Source organism: Acanthopagrus latus, chromosome 5 (genome assembly GCF_904848185.1).
Source record: "Acanthopagrus latus isolate v.2019 chromosome 5, fAcaLat1.1, whole genome shotgun sequence".
NCBI classification, from domain to species: domain Eukaryota; kingdom Metazoa; phylum Chordata; class Actinopteri; order Spariformes; family Sparidae; genus Acanthopagrus; species Acanthopagrus latus.
In genome coordinates, this window is record NC_051043.1 from 18,488,213 (window position 1) to 18,505,785 (window position 17,573).

The following is a 17,573-nucleotide window of genomic DNA, read 5'->3' on the forward strand; positions in this document are numbered from 1 at the left end:
TGTCTCCACCTAAAGGTAACCTGCGGAACTGAGCAAGAGCCCTGCGTCTGGGTGCAGGTCCCACATGACAAATGCTGAACTGATAGGCAGGATAATCATATAAACACTCTGAGCACCATTTTAATCAGAGCCTGTTACAGATCTCTGTCATATTTAATGATGCATTAGGTACAAGTGGATATGATTAGGCTCCTGAAATTAGCAGAATTCAACAGGGATACTGTATGCATCAAATTACACCCTCATATCTAGCGGTACACAGCTTTTAATCAGAAAATAGCAGATTAAATACAAATCACCATTAATTCAGTTGTGTATTATGCATTTAAAGTAAAGTTTTATTATTCATCTTGAGCAGTAGATTTACATAATCCCAAAAGACATGTACAATTATTTATGTGCTTCTGTGCAAAACTTTTTTAAAAGTAGCTAAAAATTTTAAATAAAAGTGATACAAGGTGGAAGCGGAAAGTTACATTAATTCAGAAAGTTTCTCCTTTACTTTCTCCTCGATGTTTGCATAGTATTTCATTTGGGCAAGCAGTGCTTTTGCAGTTTGAAGATCTCCTGATCAAAAAAAAAAGAAGAAAAAAGAGAAAGAGTGCAAAACGAATCAATCAATGACTCACTGAGCGAGTGCAATGTCTGAATACCTTTGAGCAGGGCAGCGTCTATCTCCTTTGTCAAGTGTGCCAGCTTCCCTGCGAAGTGAAGAGAGGACGAATTCCAGTTAAACAAAAGCACATTAGAAAAAAAACATATAATCATACATGCTGTGTTGACACACAAACCAAACAGACTGTATACACAGAGATAAATCTGTTGTGCATGTATCAGTCACTGGTCTTAAGTTTTCAGCCTTGTCGTGCATCTAGATTTTGATGAAATTATATCCCATATACACTATATTACCAAAAGTATTCGCTCACCCATTCAAATAATCAGAATCAGGTGTTCTAATCACTTGGCCTGGCCCCAGGTGTATAAATTCAAGCACTCAGGCATGCAGACTGTGAAACAAGACATTTGTGAAAGAATGGGCCGCTCTCAGGAGCTCAGTGAATTCCAGCGTGGAACTGTCATAGGATGCCACTTGTGCAACAAATCCAGTCGTGAAATTTCCTCGCTCCTAAATATTCCACAGTCAACTGTCAGCTCTATTATAACAAAATGGAAGCGTTTGGGAACAACAGCAACTCAGCCACGAAGTGGTAGGCCACGTAAAGTGACGGAGAGGGGTCAGCGGATGCTGAAGCGCATAGTGCAAAGAGGTCGCCGACTTTCTGCACAGTCAATTGCTAGAGAGCTACAAACTTCATGTGACCTTCAGATTAGCCCAAGTACAGTACGCAGAGAGCTTCATGGAATGGGTTTCCATGGCCGAGCAGCTGCAGCCAAGCCACACATCACCAAGTGCAATGCAAGGCGTCGGATGCAATGGTGTAAAGCACGCCGTCACTGGCCTCTAGAGCAGTGGAGACGCGTTCTCTGGAGTGATGAATCACGCTTTTCCATCTGGCAATCTGATGGACGAGTCTGGGTTTGGAGGTTGCCAGGAGAACGGTACATTTCAGATTGCATTGTGCCAACTGTGAAATTTGGTGGAGGAGGAATTATGGTATGGGGTTGTTTTTCAGGAGCTGGGCTTGGCCCCTTAGTTCCAGTGAAAGGAACATTGAATGCTTCAGGATACCAAAACATTTTGGACAATTCCATGCTCCCAACCTTGTGGGAACAGTTTGGAGCGGGCCCCTTCCTCTTCCAACATGACTGTGCACCAGTGCACAAAGCAAGGTCCATAAAGACGTGGATGACAGAGTCTGGTGTGGATGAACTTGACTGGCCTGCACAGAGTCCTGACCTGAACCCGATAGAACACCTTTGGGATGAATTAGAGCGGAGACTGAGAGCCAGGCCTTCTCGACCAACATCAGTGTGTGACCTCACCAATGCGCTTTTGGAAGAATGGTCAAAAATTCCTATAAACACTCTCCTCAACCTTGTGGACAGTCTTCCCAGAAGAGTTGAAGCTGTAATAGCTGCAAAAGGTGGACCGACATCATATTGAATTCTATGAGTTAGGAATGGGATGGCACTTCAGTTCATAGAATGAGTAAAGGCAGGTGAGCGAATACTTTTGGTAATATAGTGTATATCTCCCAGAACTGGACAAATAGTTTGGCTGGACCAATTACTATTCTGGTATCGGGGAGAACAAAACCTCACTGGCTAGTCGGCATTTCATTAAACCAATCACAATTATCTTGGGCGGGGCTAAACCCAGTATGCAGCAAGGGTGCCCCTGCAAAATAGTGTTGGGGTGAACTGAATTTGTACTAGGGGAGGCCGAACTTGGCATTAAATCCCTGCGAAATCCCCAGCAAAATAACAGGTAGTAGCTGCTAACTTGTTCACATCCATACAATCAGCGATCAGTTCAGTGTGAGGCTAACTGGCCATAGTCAGCGTGTAGATTGCTAGCTAAGAGGTTATTCTAAGTGCTGTATCATAGGATACTGGACTTGTTTTAGTCTCTTGAAGATGTCTCACCTCTCATCCATGAAGGCTTCTACAGTTTTAAGCAACAGGAGGGGAGTTGCAGGCTTTAGTAACTCTGTGTGGGAGTGTCCTCACAGAGTCTTTAACGACTGTAAAAGCCTGAAACTCCCCTCCATCCGTGACCTGGATGACTGGGAACCTTCATCAACATGCAGCTAACAGGTTGTTGTCCTTTACTTTTCCAACAGGGTTTTGAACACAGTAACACACAGGTAGAGGAAGGGAGGAGAACGTGGCCTAAAACTGGCACCCAATGTGTGATATTTCATCCTTAATATGTTTTTTTTATGCTTAAGACGGATAGTGTGACAGCGCCAATTACACTCGTCCTCCAGTGCTAGTTTATGATCAACAATCAGTGACAAAAATCAATCAAGCAGACGTTCACTCAATAAATTGAACAGACATGTTTGTTTACCTTTTGCGTCTTGGCCGATCCTATTGGCTGCTTCTGGTGTCCGTGCTTCATCAAGGGCTTCATTGATCTCCATAAGCTCCATTAGAAACTCTGAATCAGCACTGGAGTCAGTGCCCTCTTCTATACGCATCCCCTCCAGCTCCAGCTGAAACACAGGATGGGGTAGATCATGAAACCTGGCTGCTCCTTTAAATGCATGTCATCTTTAAGAACAAGTGAACAGACAGACAAAGCATGCAGTTATGAAAATAAACTATTCATTAGAAGTTAAGCAAGGGATTTCAAACTCACCATATAAAGACCTCGACTCAAAGGCTTAAGCAGAGTCTTGTATGCTTTGTTCACCAGTGCTGACTGGATTTCTGAATACTCCTGTTCTTTCTGCAAAAAGAGGGTTCTGTTAATTCTGTATTGATAGAAAGTGCAAATGCAATCATTTAAAAAGAGGTAGGAAAATATATAATTGCTTTTTCTAATTAGCATGCTGGGCATTTGGAACAGTAAATGTTCACGTTATCTAGAGTCACGAGTCTAACTGTTAAAAAAAAATGTGATAACATCTGAGCTAGTTTACACCCTGCCATTGCAATCTACACCACTGTCAGCTTCTGAAACCCCGAACACTCGGTGATACTGACAATTAGGTGCATGACATACAGCTACTCTTTTGTAGTCAAGCAGTTTGGGACCCTTCAAGGGATGCAGGTGTAAGTCTGACACAACAGATGTGTGGAAATAAGCCGGGGAGGAAAATATCTTGGAAATGGTTGGCAGATCCGAGTACATTTTGCAGCTATCAGGTCTGTCAGCTCTTGTGAAAATCAATAGTCTCAAGCGCTGGCCCATGGGCCCATCGTGTGGAGCTGTTTCTGTAATAACAACCAGTGCAGTCGGTGGCTGCCTTGTAGCCTTGTATAAGTAATGAGTTTTCTATATATGATGAAGACCCCCGAGGCTGGAAGATGTCTAATTAAGAAAAAATGGCCAGAGGTGCTGATAAATAAAACACAGTCTGTACAATATTGGACAGGTTGTTTCTGAAGAAAACATTTAGGTTGCCCTTCCTGTCTCACACTCGGCTGAATCTGAGTTTAGCTTTCACATCGTATCATGACAACACTCTGCATTGTGCTTTTCCACCTGAGTGTACAGAATAAATTACGTGCAGAGCAACACGCCTCTGCACCACCTTGTACTCATTATGCTTATTCTTCTTAACTGCTGTGTGATTTTATTTATTTATCTATTTACTTTAATGATCCATGGGGGGAAACTGGATAATGTGAAAATGGTGTCAATTGTTTACCACTTTGTAAAATAACCTATAAACACATTGTGCTTTACACTCCTCGGAAGCATCAGGGCAAGTCTTAATTCTTTCTGGGACGTTTTTAAAGCTGCACTAGTCGAGGTTTTTATGTAAAATACTGGCCTACCAGTCCCGTCGATCTAACTGTGCTTTGGGCTGTATGTGATTTACAAAGTGCATAAGACCAGTTTCTCCACACACACACTGTTCTGCCGTTATCAAAGTGTACTTTTCACTCTGTGAGAAGTGACAAAACAAAGGTGAAGATCAAATTAATTTCCTTCACAGCAAGTTCCATCACAAGACAAGTAGACAAACCAGAATTAGATTCCTTTCCTGTCTTTTCCCTTCTTTTCCTTTCATTACAAGCCATCACCATGAGTTTGCTGCGTGCATTTTACTGATGACATTCTATATGATTTTGAAAAAAGAAACAGAGGCTGAGACAACTTGACTTTAGTCCCTGCGATGAGTCAAGCTCCCATGATACTGCATCCTACGTTTTCCCACAATGCAACTTGATGGCACTCTCCCTGCTTGGTAAACACCCCTGTCTTGAAACTCAACTTCCAGCTTGGTAACGTCGGCTTTCTTTTATAGATTTGCAAAATGAAATAACCCTGATGACATAACTATGGAACAACCATGGTCATTTTCTCTGACTTGAACAAGTTCCTCCAGAGCCACAGAAGACATTAACCCTTTAAAAAATACTGTTGACAACATTCAACAGACTTTTGTGTGTAATGTCAATGGAGAGCCCCTTTAAAGTTACAGTTCAGCTAACAGCCTTTTTTCTATCAGCTGGAGTCACTAACATTTTATGTTTGTTGGCCAAGTATATGTTTACATGCATTTTATGACCTTTACTAAGAAATTCATCGAGACAATAATCATTAGCTCTGGTCTATATTTAATTCTGCTGGGTGTTTTGGGGATAAACATGTGCACTACTTAATTTAGCTCCACTGCCAAAATACACCTTTAAGCTTTAACTGCACGTCTTGTTTGAGTCTTATTTAAGCAGTTAATGGCATAGATGTCATCCAATTAACCTACCATTTGATTTGTCAGCAAACTTTATTTATGCACCTTTGGCGTTTCCTTCCATTCTCAAGCACTTTTAATACTTATATCTCTAACTTGTTCTTTATTGTTGAAAAGGGAGTGTGCAGTATTTTGGAATAAGTTGTTTATCCACAATATACATTCTGACATGCCATCCCAGGAAACGCACGGGTGTAAATAATGAGTCATTCCATACCGACTTGCTCAGGCCCTCCCAGTTTATGTCATGGATTGTCTTAAAAATGAATGTGAAAACTTCTATTTACTTCATGGGATTTTGCAAAATCCTACAGCTATACTCAACATTCTTTTTTAATTATAAACTTTGAAGTTTGGTCCAAACAAGTATTCAATTAAATAGTTGTTGCAGTTTTTACAGCAATCAGTAATCATAAAAAAATCTAGCCTCAGAGCAGTGGGAGGCTGTCAATGTGCGATCCCCTTCTGAGCTTGTTTTTCTTTGGGTTCAGGAATGTTACAACTTAAAACGCTTTGGTTAGCTGCATAGTAGATGATGTGAACACATTTCTGACATCAACTAGTAGTACTAGAAAAACCATACAGCACGTCCTGGCTAATCCAACCTAAAAACAGGTTTGGGTGGACTATTGAAAATTGACTGCAATCTAACCAGAAGCATTTAAAAAAATTAATTTCATCATTAAGCAGTCTGATGTGATAGTGAGATCATTTAGACAATTAAATGAGTCCATTAAGTTAAAGACTAAGCTTAAATTATTTGACCGACACAGAGAACAAGATGACATCATCTTGTATGCAACAAACCAAGTCATTACATGCTGTAATTTACAGTGAAAATAAGCCAGTGATGAGGCTTAGAATATTCAGATTTAGATCAGAGGGCCAAACTACTTAGAAAAGTATTTTGAGTACAGCTATTGCATTTTTTCTTATGAGTTTGATCACAGTTTTGATATTAATTTCCTCAGGATGAAATCCATGATATGAACTGGGAAAATTGTGACGTTAGGCCAACTTGGCATGATATGACACAACAGTATAATGGTATTGTGTATACTGACTTAATGGAAGCGTCTCTTAAAATACTAGGAACTGAGACATTTTTAATGTCATTAGACACACTTAGAAATTATCATTCACCCCTATATTTCCATTTTTTCGCAATGTTTTCCACTTGTCTTTACTCCTCTCTTTCATCTTCTCAGTTGTTTAGCTTTTGATTCCTCCAACTTGAATCTGACCTCATTTGCTCAATAACTTAATATATGCAAAGCTGCCTTACAAACGAGGACCAAAGTTTGTTGTGTCTTGTTACAGACCCATTTTTCAACTTTGTCCAGTTATTCCCTTGGCAAAATCCCGATGAATCATACCAACAAAACACATATGCACAGAAAAGTGGCGTAATGGGGACACTGGGTCAAACCCAATTTCCTGTGTCACATTTGCACTAACAGATAGGACAGCCTCAGCTGACTCATGCACCATGTTACTCAACTAATCCCCATAACATTCCCATCCCTACCACAGATTTCTGGCTGAAGTTGTCTGGATGCAGAGACCGCTGGAGCTGCAAATATCTTTTCTGCAGCTTTTGCGTGTCCAGTGTGAATGTGTAGTCACTGAAAAGAGGCAACACATGGTGACATGGATTTTTTTTGCTCACATACTGACTGGTAGATAAAATTGTCACGAGTTAGATGATGGGTAAATTAGGTCAAATAAATAAATAAATAAATCTGTCTCACCAATCCATAATTTTGAAGAAGGTTGTCCCTTCATCAGGGGGCTGGACTACTTTGCATGACATGCAGAAGAATGAGGGCGAGCTGTCAAGAGGCTGTTGGCATTTCCAGCAGTTCAGTTTGGCTTGACCTGTACAGTAATTCCTGGGTGAACCGATTGGAATGGTGTAAAACAATGGCTTGGTTTCCTTTCCCAGTGCTCTGAAGTTCGTTTTGTGGTGCCATGTGTCCTTCGTGGGGAAGCTGGTGGACATACAATGTGCTGAACATGTAACAGCTTCATAAACAGACTGTCGGTTCGTCGTCATGAGCCCGTTTGGACGCAGTGAAGTCCGGGATGAGCACAAAATCCGCAAAGAGTTCAGTGTCAACATTTTCCGCTGCTAAAATACACAGTTTGATACTGTTGTGGAATCAATAGAACACATAAAGGCGGATCCTTACCGTCATAACACTAATATCTCTCCTCCAGACAAGGAAGCCGGAAGTGCGTTCTTCTTCTACGTTTTCATCACGCACCACACTGACACTGGTCGCCCTGGCGTAGTAACTGCTCCGGGGGCGCTGGGGAAAACAACAACTAGCAGGCTGAGCTGTTAGCAACTATTACTATTAAAGTAGAGTTGGATTAAATCGCAGCACATCGGGCGTCGTAAGTTGAACGTTGTAGAAGTTTTAATATATGTTAGCCGTGTATCGCTGTCATTAAGTTCAGCGTTTGATAGGATGTAAACTTCCCAATGACAGAGAGAGCTGGTGGTCAGTATGTAGCTAGGTTAGCTCACTAGCTAACGGCAGCCTAGCATAGTTCGCTAACGTGTTTTAATAGCGAAAATTGTGCTGGTCACTGGTCGGTGTTGATATGCACCTTGCTGTCAGATATCGCCACACTTGTATACGTTCAACGTGTGTCATTATTTAATCGTAGATAGAATGAAACAGCAAGTTTTAACTAACTTTCTGTTCAGGAGCTCTTGCTCAGCTACCTAGCGAGATGACAAAGACATCTTATGCTAACGTGACGAGCGGTGACTGACGTGTAGTCTGTACAGTCATCTAAATTAACACATGTATCTGACAACATGAACCATATCTGGCAAGACGACTATATTACCACAACCCGTAAAGGCAAACATCGGTCTTTTATATAAAGTATTGTTTTTTAAACATTTTGGAGCAGTAATACGCATTCAGATAACTTTCTTGACGCATTGGTAAAGTGTATCACACCCGTGTATGCTAGAACAAAGCTGAAACCCCATTTCAATCTGTCAATAACTCTGTCAGGTTTTCAATTCAACCCCATGGCGATGAGAGAGGCAGTGGTCCATGAAGAGATCTGGATACACAGAGAGTGGCTTGTCCACCAGGGACATCGTCAGGCACTGGAGCACAGATAACACATCCAAACTGGTGAGTATTGTATTTACTGAGTGTTCTTGGTGCTGATCCATCGTCAACCCAATCCAGGCTGCTGGAACGGTTATTATGTGTGCAAAAGTTCCCCAGAACTGGAGCCAGTCCAAATATGCTTATTTGGCTGAGGATCAGACTAGACGTCTTGACTCCTCGCCTTTACAGCTTCCTAACAAAGTACAAACTCTGATGAATGCCCAGCCCAGACACTTGTTGTGTGTGTGTAGGTGTGTGTTTTTGGGGGTGGTGGGGTTGCAAAAGGTGACGGTGGAGTATTCCAGAGAGACACTGGTTGGAGACAGCGGCTCCTATAAGGTAAACAGGATCTCCTCCTGAAGGTCAAGGGAGGTGCTTCTCAAGGCCCCCACAGACAATACTCTGGGTATTATTAACGGAAATGGCTAAGAATAGAGAGCAGCCAAGCAAGGTGGCTCCTCTGGCGGTCGTGTTGTTTCTGTTAAACAAGCCAAAACGGAACATCATCTTTAGAAGAGTGACTTCTCAAGCTTACATGCTGGGTGTGTCACACTCGCACAACGCTAGAGGCTGATTTTGTTGGCTTTATCTAGGAGTAGTTGTGGATTGCTCTTGACTGTTTAGGTATGGAGTTTTGTGCTAACATATCTGTAAGTAGAACCTTTTTTTAAAGTGTATTACAAACATTCTCATCTGTCATCACGAGCAGATATTTCTCACGTGTGTATTTTGTTAGGTTTTATTTCTTACCAACAGCTTAGAGTAATAACTTAAGGGGGTCCTCCAGCCTGTTAGCCTGATGTAGAGATGAGGTGTCATGGTTACGTACAAGATTTACTCCTGATTAGAGATAGTAATAAGTCCTTACAGTATACTATACTGTGTCCTATACTTTCAAAGTATATGTAATGTTACTGAACAATATCATCATCTAATACTTTGTTCTGGAACATATGTTCATTTTGTTAATGAGTTACATATCATTTTTTAATTTTCAGTTATTCTTAATTTCATGTTTCTAAAAGTTCACAGATCTTGATACAATTTGAAGTACTTCGCTTCAGTGGTATAATCAGACTTAAATGAGAAAAAGAAATCAGTGCAACCCTCCTAATTACGATGCACCCCAATGAAAATTGGGCACAAAGGTTTTTCTTGATTAAGTCTATCCGAAGTGATTGTTCTGTTAATTTAGTCATTTATTTTGTTTATAGCCTGGATAGACTATCAAAGCAGCTGCCTCATTGTCCTTTTTTTCCCATTTGCTTCAACAACCACTTAAATCTTGTCAGGACTAAAAAGAAAAAACACAGATAAATTACTTAAGATTCCATTGATAGCTGATCATTTGGCAAAAAACATTTGAAACACTATGTCCAGTCAACCACTTTAGAAAGCAAGATTAATTGAGTCTGTTTAACAAAATGTTAAATCGATAACATGGTGGCCCACTCAGTGGAGTCAATCAGGCGATTCTTTGTCACAAGCATGAATCTTTATTTCATTACTCCTGGCAGCCATCAAATTAACCGTCTGCAATGTTCTGATGTATTACCTTGTTAGTTAGCATTCTAGTATTGATTTGTCATCTTGCTATTGTGTTGTGGTTGAGGTGAAGGCTATTCAGGCATTAGGGGGAATTTGTAGAAAGCCATATCTGCAGTGCTTTGATGTTTAACAACGTTATTTAATTTGGTATATCTCTGTTGTCATGTCCTGGACTCTTTTTCCACAGATAAACCATGATTCCCATCACTGAGCTGCGGTACTTTGTGGACACACAGCCAGCATACCGCATCCTGAAACCATGGTGGGATGTATTCACGGACTACATCTCCATAGTTATGCTTATGATTTCTGTGTTTGGGGGGACGCTGCAGGTCACTCAGGACAAGATGATCTGCTTGCCCTGCAAATGGGTTGTCAATCAGACCTGCAAGAAGAACTTCAATTCTACCCTCGCCACATCATTGTTCTTGGAGCCCAAAGGGATCCAGTATGATCTGGACCGCCACCAGTACAACTATGTGGATGCTGTGTGCTATGAGAATAGATTGCACTGGTTTGCCAAGTATTTTCCTTACCTAGTATTGCTTCACACACTTATTTTCCTAGCTTGCAGCAACTTTTGGTTCAAGTTCCCAAGGACAAGTTCCAAACTAGAGCACTTTGTATCCATCTTGCTGAAGTGCTTCGACTCCCCATGGACAACTAGGGCGCTGTCGGAGACTGTGGTTGAAGAGAGCGACCCAAAACCAATGAAAATGAACGGCTCAATGGACCACAAGGAGTCTGTTATCAGTGAGGATGTTGAAGCAAGTGTTCCCATGCTCCAAAGGACAAAGACACGCTTTGAGCAGGGCATCGTAGATAGAACAGAAACCGGGGTTTTGGACAAGAAAGAGGGTGAACAGGCTAAAGCCCTGTTTGAAAAAGTAAAAAAGTTCCGTATACACGTTGAAGAAGGAGACATTGTGTACAGACTGTATATCCGTCAGACTATCATCAAAGTCATCAAGTTTATTTTGATAATCTGCTATACAGGGTATTACGTTCGCGATATTAAATTCAGTGTCGACTGTTCGGTAAATATAGAGAGCCTGACAGGTTACAGCGTGTACCGTTGTGCTCACCCACTGGCAACACTTTTTAAAATCTTGGCCTGTTTCTACATTAGCTTAGTGATGGTGTATGGTTTGATCTGCATGTACACACTTTGCTGGATGCTTCGGCGCTCTCTGAAGAAGTACTCCTTCGAGTCGATACGGGAAGAGAGCAGCTACAGTGACATACCCGATGTGAAGAACGACTTTGCATTTATGATGCACATGATCGACCAGTATGACCCTCTGTACTCAAAACGCTTTGCTGTGTTCCTCTCAGAAGTAAGTGAGAATAAGCTGAGGCAGCTCAATCTCAACAATGAGTGGACCCTGGACAAGCTCAGGCAGAGGATTACGAAGAACTCTCAGGAGAAGCTGGAGTTGCACCTTTTCATGCTGAGTGGCATACCAGACACAGTATTTGACCTGATGGAGCTGGAAGTTCTTAAACTGGAGCTTATCCCCGATGTCACCATTCCCCCGATCATCGCCCAGCTCGTCAACCTGCGGGAGATGTGGCTTTACCACACGCCGGCCAAAATCGAAGCTCCTGCACTGGCTTTTCTGCGTGAGAACTTAAAGTCTCTACACATCAAGTTCACTGACATCAAAGAGATTCCCTTATGGATCTACAGTTTGAAGAACCTGAGTGAACTTCATCTTACAGGGAATCTGAGCGCGGAGAACAACCGTTACATTGTCATTGATGGTCTCCGTGAGCTCAAGAGGCTCAAAGTTCTTCGTCTGAAGAGCAATCTCACCAAGCTACCTCAAGTGGTGACGGATGTGGGCATGCACCTCCAGAAGCTTTCTGTCAATAATGAAGGCACCAAGCTAATGGTGCTCAACAGCCTGAAGAAGATGGTAAACCTGACAGAACTGGAGCTCATTCGCTGTGATCTAGAGCGCATACCACACTCAATCTTCAGTTTGCACAACTTGCAGGAGATTGATCTGAAGGACAACAACCTGAAGACCATCGAGGAGATCATCAGCTTCCAGCACCTTCATCGGCTGGTCTGCCTTAAGCTCTGGTACAACCAGATCGCCTATATTCCCATCCAGATTGGCACCCTGACCAACCTGGAGAAACTGTACCTGAACAGAAACAAGATTGAGAAGATCCCCAGCCAATTGTTTTATTGCCGCAAGCTGCGCTTCCTGGACCTGAGCCATAACAACCTAACCTATATCCCTACAGACATTGGCTTCCTACAGAATCTTCAGTACCTGGCAGTGACAGCCAACAGGGTGAGTACTTGAATAATCACTTTGATTTTTGTTGATCACACACATACATTGCAATTTTCCATCCCATATTGTCTGCAGCCAATTGTATGCTATTGAAAACAATATTAACCTACAAATTGTTATTCCTCTCTGCTTCTCTCCCATCAACCATCTCCCCCACACCTTGAAAATGAAGATTGAGGGCTTGCCTAATGAGCTGTTCCAGTGTAAGAAGCTTCGCACTTTGAACTTGGGGAACAATTGCCTGCAGTCTCTGCCATCACGGTTTGGAGAGCTGACCGGGCTGACACAACTAGAGCTGAGAGGAAACCGGCTGGAGTGTCTGCCCGTGGAGCTGGGTGAGTGCCGACAGCTAAAGAGAACCGGTCTCGTGGTAGAGGAGGACCTTTTCAACACCCTGCCCACGGAGGTCAAAGAACAGTTATGGAAAACTGACAAAGAACAAGCTTGAACAGGACTGTGGCTGTAAGTGAAAACGGATATTGACCAACTGGGCCCAGACACAGGAGAAAACGCCTGTTCTGTGTGCAAGAGCTCGTTGAAGCAGGCAGTAGACCTGCTGCAGTATACTGTCATTAAGGATGGGTATCATGAACAAGAGCCAGTTTGGCAGAACCAAAAATACTGATAGTTTCAGGTTGTTCTGTGAAGACTTAAGTGTGCAGTTGGTTTTCCATCTTTTACAAACAACTTCTCAGGCCTACCATTATAACCCAGTAACAATGCTTTTTAGCATAATGTAGCATTGCCAAGTTTAAAAATGATAAACTGCAGACCAACTTTATTACAGACAGAAAAGAACTTGAACAAAGTTTCACCGCTCTCAATAGCTTAAACATCAGGTCTAATGAAGAGAGAATACCTTATGAAAATAATCTGTCCAGTATTGTTAGATTTACAAATGAGATAGAAAGGAGACCTCGAAGACTTCTCTATTTTTTAATTTCTGTGTATGCATTGTCAAACTGAAAACATCGCTTGTTCCACTTATTTCAGTTTGTGACAGGCAAGAGGCTATAACTCATTATATTATATCACAAAATGCTCTATTTGTGTATAGGGGATGATATTAACAGTCATAAATAAACTGTACAGTCATGATAGCATCTTCAGGGTTTAGATCAGAATAGTGTCATTCATCACTGAATTGATATAATCTGTAACTCTGGTGGTCATTGGCTTTGTGCTGAAGAGGGATGGCAATGGCAGAAATAGCTTGTGTACTTGTTTTGAAATTCATTGATCCTTTAGTCTGAAAGGGTCATCAAGGAGACTGTTAGATGTACAAGTCCTGCAGAAAGGTTGTCTTTGGTTGGCCTGACAACATGTGCTATTAGACAAGAAAGTTTGCCAGAATTAATTCCTTTTTCTTGGGTAAGATCGGTGTTGCGCTTGACCACCAGCTGTGCTTGAGGAGAGGCAGTTATTCCGCTGAATGCTACCAAGTGTAATAGTATTACAAAACATCTGTGAAGCATGCTGTCAGCACGAAGATACCCAAGTCCTTACTGCCAGTATACTATCACTGGGGATTCTGTTCTAATCTATTTTATGATCATGCTGCATCTGCATTGTTTGTTTGTAATGAATTGCAAATCTGAACAAATCTGGGAAAAAATGCTGAGAAGGTTTTGAATGAGATGAATCGTGTCTGTCGAGTCAACAGAATTAGAAGTGTATGCAGGATAATAGCGTATTGACATTGAAATTGAGCCTCCAAACATTGGCAATATTTCTAAAACGTACATAATACTAGATTGATTGCTGACTTTTTTTGTGGTGCAAATGTAGTTGGCACTGGTCTGCTTTTTTGTCCTGAGAGTGGAGTGATATTGTCTGCAAATGACAAGTGAAAAAAAGACTTTTCTTCAGTTAGGTTTTCTAAGCACCAGGCCTTGTCTTCATTTCAGTTTGTTATAATAACATTAATTAGTAAATTAATTAATATGTTTCTACCTTCAATAGGGTAGTGTGAGATTATATCTCCAAACAAAGAAAATTTAAATAGCTGTATTATAATTTTGGCCATATATGTCCATTTCTGATACACGTTTCTGAAATTCAAATTTGAAAGCTTTTACGTTGAAAAGTTTAAAGCTTGTTTTGATGTTTAAAGCAACATTCCAGTTAATGGAATGAAAAGTGGTCATTACTAAAAATAATATTAAGATAATGGGGCTTTTTTTTTTTTCTTTTTTAGAAGAGCCATGATTTTCTTGTCAGTTGCCTTAACTTAACTTCACTCCTTCTGTATTATGTACTGTTTCTGTTTTTGTTGTGGCATCTGTGCAGTTGAGAGCGAATCATTATACTCTTGATCATGATTTTTATGCAGATAAATGGTGTTAAAGCTGCACAAGAATACCCATCCCCAAATGCTAATGGGAGTAACGGGACAGGTCTGCCGTTTGTTTTATGTTTTGCTCGAATGTCCTCACTTACTGTGTACTTTTCACAAATGACCCAACTTGACACCAGTAATTAGATGTAGGTAAATTAAAAAGAAATGCGGTGTCTATAACATCTGTGATTAATGAGACATTATTTTCTGTTGGAGCATCACTTTGTCAAATTAGCTGCGATTAACTAAATTGTTTTCAGATACAAGTCTACCTTAGTGCAGCTTTAACTCTCTTTATCAGTGTTGATGTGCACTGCTGACAACTACTTTAGAGTGTTAAAGTAAGATGGGTATGAACATTTTGATTTAAGTTACCCAGTAAAAAAATCTGTTTCAGTCTTATTTGTAAAAGTGGTTTAGAAATGTAGCAGCTGGGTTTAGATTTTGATTATTGAAGTGACACAAGCTCATTTTAGGCATGAAAGTGTGTTTTGTTTAATTGTGTAATGGATTTCTTTTGTTTGTGTGGGGGTTTATTTGTGCCACATACACTCACCTCTTATGGAAACCCCTTTATGCCAGGGGATTAAAAATGACAAAAATATAGAAATAATATTTTAAAAAAATCTCAAAAACAAGATTACAGAGTAATATCTAATTTTAATTTATAGAATTATCTATGTGATAGTTAAATCTCACAGCCATGTCCTCAATTCAGACCTACCAGGAGATACAAATCCTACCTTCTCATAACTCTGGGAAAATAATTTGTATTATTAATGTTTCTTTCTGTCGCAAATGGGCCTCCATATGTTTCAGGTCAGGTCAGTTAATTGTCATTTATTTCACAGCTTTTTTTCCAAGTGTGTTCATTTGTGAGCGACTGTTAAAAACGTTTGGCCTGCGAGTGACTGTTCTCCCCTTGTGTTTTGCCACAATAAGCTGCACGATGCTAACATTGTGGAATTCGAAATCAATGCACAGCTCTAATGGAGCACAACACACAGTAGGGGGTGCGTGTGTTGAGAAAAAAATCAGTTTGTGTCTTGATATACGTAACTGCAAAGAAAAACTCGGAGAAGTAGCAATACACAGTATAGGAACTGGGTTAAAAAGTATAAAAATAGTTTAAGCTATGTACATTTATTTCAGTAACATGTTTAACTATGCTATATTGTGCAATATTGCCTTTATTTAAACTATGTAAAGGTTAGTTGTGATGTAGTTTTCTAATGTGCATGGGCATTCCTTTTGTCACATTCATTTTTACTAAGGTGATGCTGAAAGGTTAACTAGAGGTGATTACTTTTTTTGATCCGAGAGAATGCTTTTGCACTACAGCACCTCTCCCACAAGTTACATTTAGGTAAATGCAAATCATCGTATACAACATGATGTATACAACACGTGTTTTCTATGTTTTGAATGACTGCCAGCCGTGAGATTGAAACGACCTTAGTTCAAATTAATTAATGTTAGTCCTTAAAGTCCCCGCTGGAACAGTCTAAATGACACCTCAGCAATACTCCTCCAATTAAGACAATCAACTATTAAGTAAGTAAGAGTGACTTTAGAACACCGTGTGTCAAAATGTTGAGCACTGCAAGTTAAATGGTCAGTACAATGAAACATGAATTGTGTAGGTTGCTAGTAATGTGGTATCAGTAACTAAATTAGCCTTTGGTCTCATAGTTTTAAGCTCTTTGCTTTCTGCATTTTCCTTCATTTTTTAATCCATTGACTGACTTTTTTTTTTTTTTTTTCATTTTGACAGCTATTAGTATTATTACAATACAACTAAATTTCTCAGGAAGCCAGCTAGTACTCACTTCTTTTTTGAGTTGATTGCCTATTTTTTTATTACACCTGGTATTTTTATTAATTTAAACAGTTGTTTTATACAGTTACAGTTTTATATGCATTTCTATACATTATTTTCTAGTTTAGTGTATTTAATATCGACTGCTGGTTTAAAACAAGATGTGCTTGTGTTTTTAAAGAAAACCACTCTGTTTAACCTGGATTCTGCATTTTTCATCAGTGACATTGTATAAATCGAGCTGTGTTGTTTCTCAGTTGTGTTTTCATTGTGAATAGCACAGGTGTGTGTGTGTGTGTGTGTGTGTGTGTGTGTGTGTGTGTGTGCGTGCGTGTGCGTGCGTGCGTGTGAGTTGACATGATGAGACTTTCACCTCTCGATATTCATCTCTGTTCTGTCCCCTGATTTCCCTGATAAGTTTGGGTGCATTTATTTTTCTCCCGACTTAAATCCGATCACAGGTGATGTACAAATTTGGTTTGGTTGCCAAAAGTTTTTTCATTGATAAGGAAGTCATTGGTGAATCAGTATTGACATGAATGATGTGACAGCAAGTATTCTGTTTAACACGTGTCCCATCCTCCCCTGCACACCATCCACTAAAGGTAAAATAAAAAAATACATTTGGTCGACCAAATCTTTGTTGGGCACCTTTTCTACTGTTGTGAATGACTCAGTTCTCTGTTATATTTTAGTACTGGCTATGTAACATATTAGATATGTCATTGAGATAAACATATTGTATGAAAACTGTATATAAACCCACATGGCATTGTAGACAAACCCGGGGGCTGTCTGTCTTTAGATACAAGGCCACTTACAGTTAAAATCCAGTTGCCATTTTCAAAGTCTGATATTTTGGATTATGATCCACTAATTAACAATATCATGTAACATCATGTGATCCTGAAAGTGCATCCTGTATTAAATCAAATCAGTTTTATTTATATAGCCCAAAATCGCAATCACATTGCCTCAGTGGGCTCTACAATCTGTACAGTGAACGACATCCTCTGTCCGTAAACCCTCGATTCTAGTGAGGAAAAACTTGCCATGTTGATGGAAAAAAAAGACCCTTTTAACGAT

At 40.3% G+C, this 17,573-nt stretch overlaps 2 protein-coding genes across 2 annotated transcripts; one reads left to right on the forward strand and one right to left on the reverse strand.

Moving 5' to 3' along the window:
• Positions 1 to 313: 313 nt before the first annotated feature.
• hscb (HscB mitochondrial iron-sulfur cluster cochaperone) lies at positions 314 to 7,455 on the reverse strand. The gene is made up of 6 exons (XM_037099255.1): positions 7,085 to 7,455; positions 6,862 to 6,958; positions 3,269 to 3,358; positions 2,978 to 3,122; positions 654 to 701; positions 314 to 567 (listed from the first exon to the last, which is right to left on the reverse strand). Exons 1-6 carry the CDS (start codon positions 7,453 to 7,455, stop codon positions 473 to 475), a joined length of 846 nt encoding a protein of 281 aa, XP_036955150.1. The 3' UTR covers positions 314 to 472.
• Positions 7,456 to 7,482: 27 nt separating this feature from the next.
• On the forward strand, positions 7,483 to 17,124 carry lrrc8ab (leucine rich repeat containing 8 VRAC subunit Ab). The gene is made up of 4 exons (XM_037099253.1): positions 7,483 to 7,733; positions 8,369 to 8,494; positions 10,209 to 12,327; positions 12,503 to 17,124. The coding sequence occupies exons 3-4, from the start codon at positions 10,216 to 10,218 to the stop codon at positions 12,776 to 12,778; spliced, it is 2,388 nt and encodes a 795-aa protein (XP_036955148.1). The 5' UTR covers positions 7,483 to 7,733; positions 8,369 to 8,494; positions 10,209 to 10,215; the 3' UTR covers positions 12,779 to 17,124.
• The last annotated feature ends 449 nt before the right edge of the window (positions 17,125 to 17,573 follow it).

Coding starts and splice junctions, on each gene's coding strand:
- lrrc8ab (XM_037099253.1), top strand. CDS start 10,216: ATGATTCCCATCACTGAGCTGCGGTACTTTGTGGACACACAGCCAGCA. Junction 12,328..12,502: donor TGGCAGTGACAGCCAACAGG/GTGAGTACTTGA, acceptor TTGAAAATGAAG/ATTGAGGGCTTGCCTAATGA.
- hscb (XM_037099255.1), bottom strand. CDS start 7,455: ATGTTGACACTGAACTCTTTGCGGATTTTGTGCTCATCCCGGACTTCA. Junction 702..2,977: donor GATCGGCCAAGACGCAAAAG/GTAAACAAACAT, acceptor TTCACTTCGCAG/GGAAGCTGGCACACTTGACA. Junction 568..653: donor AGACGCTGCCCTGCTCAAAG/GTATTCAGACAT, acceptor TTTTTTGATCAG/GAGATCTTCAAACTGCAAAA.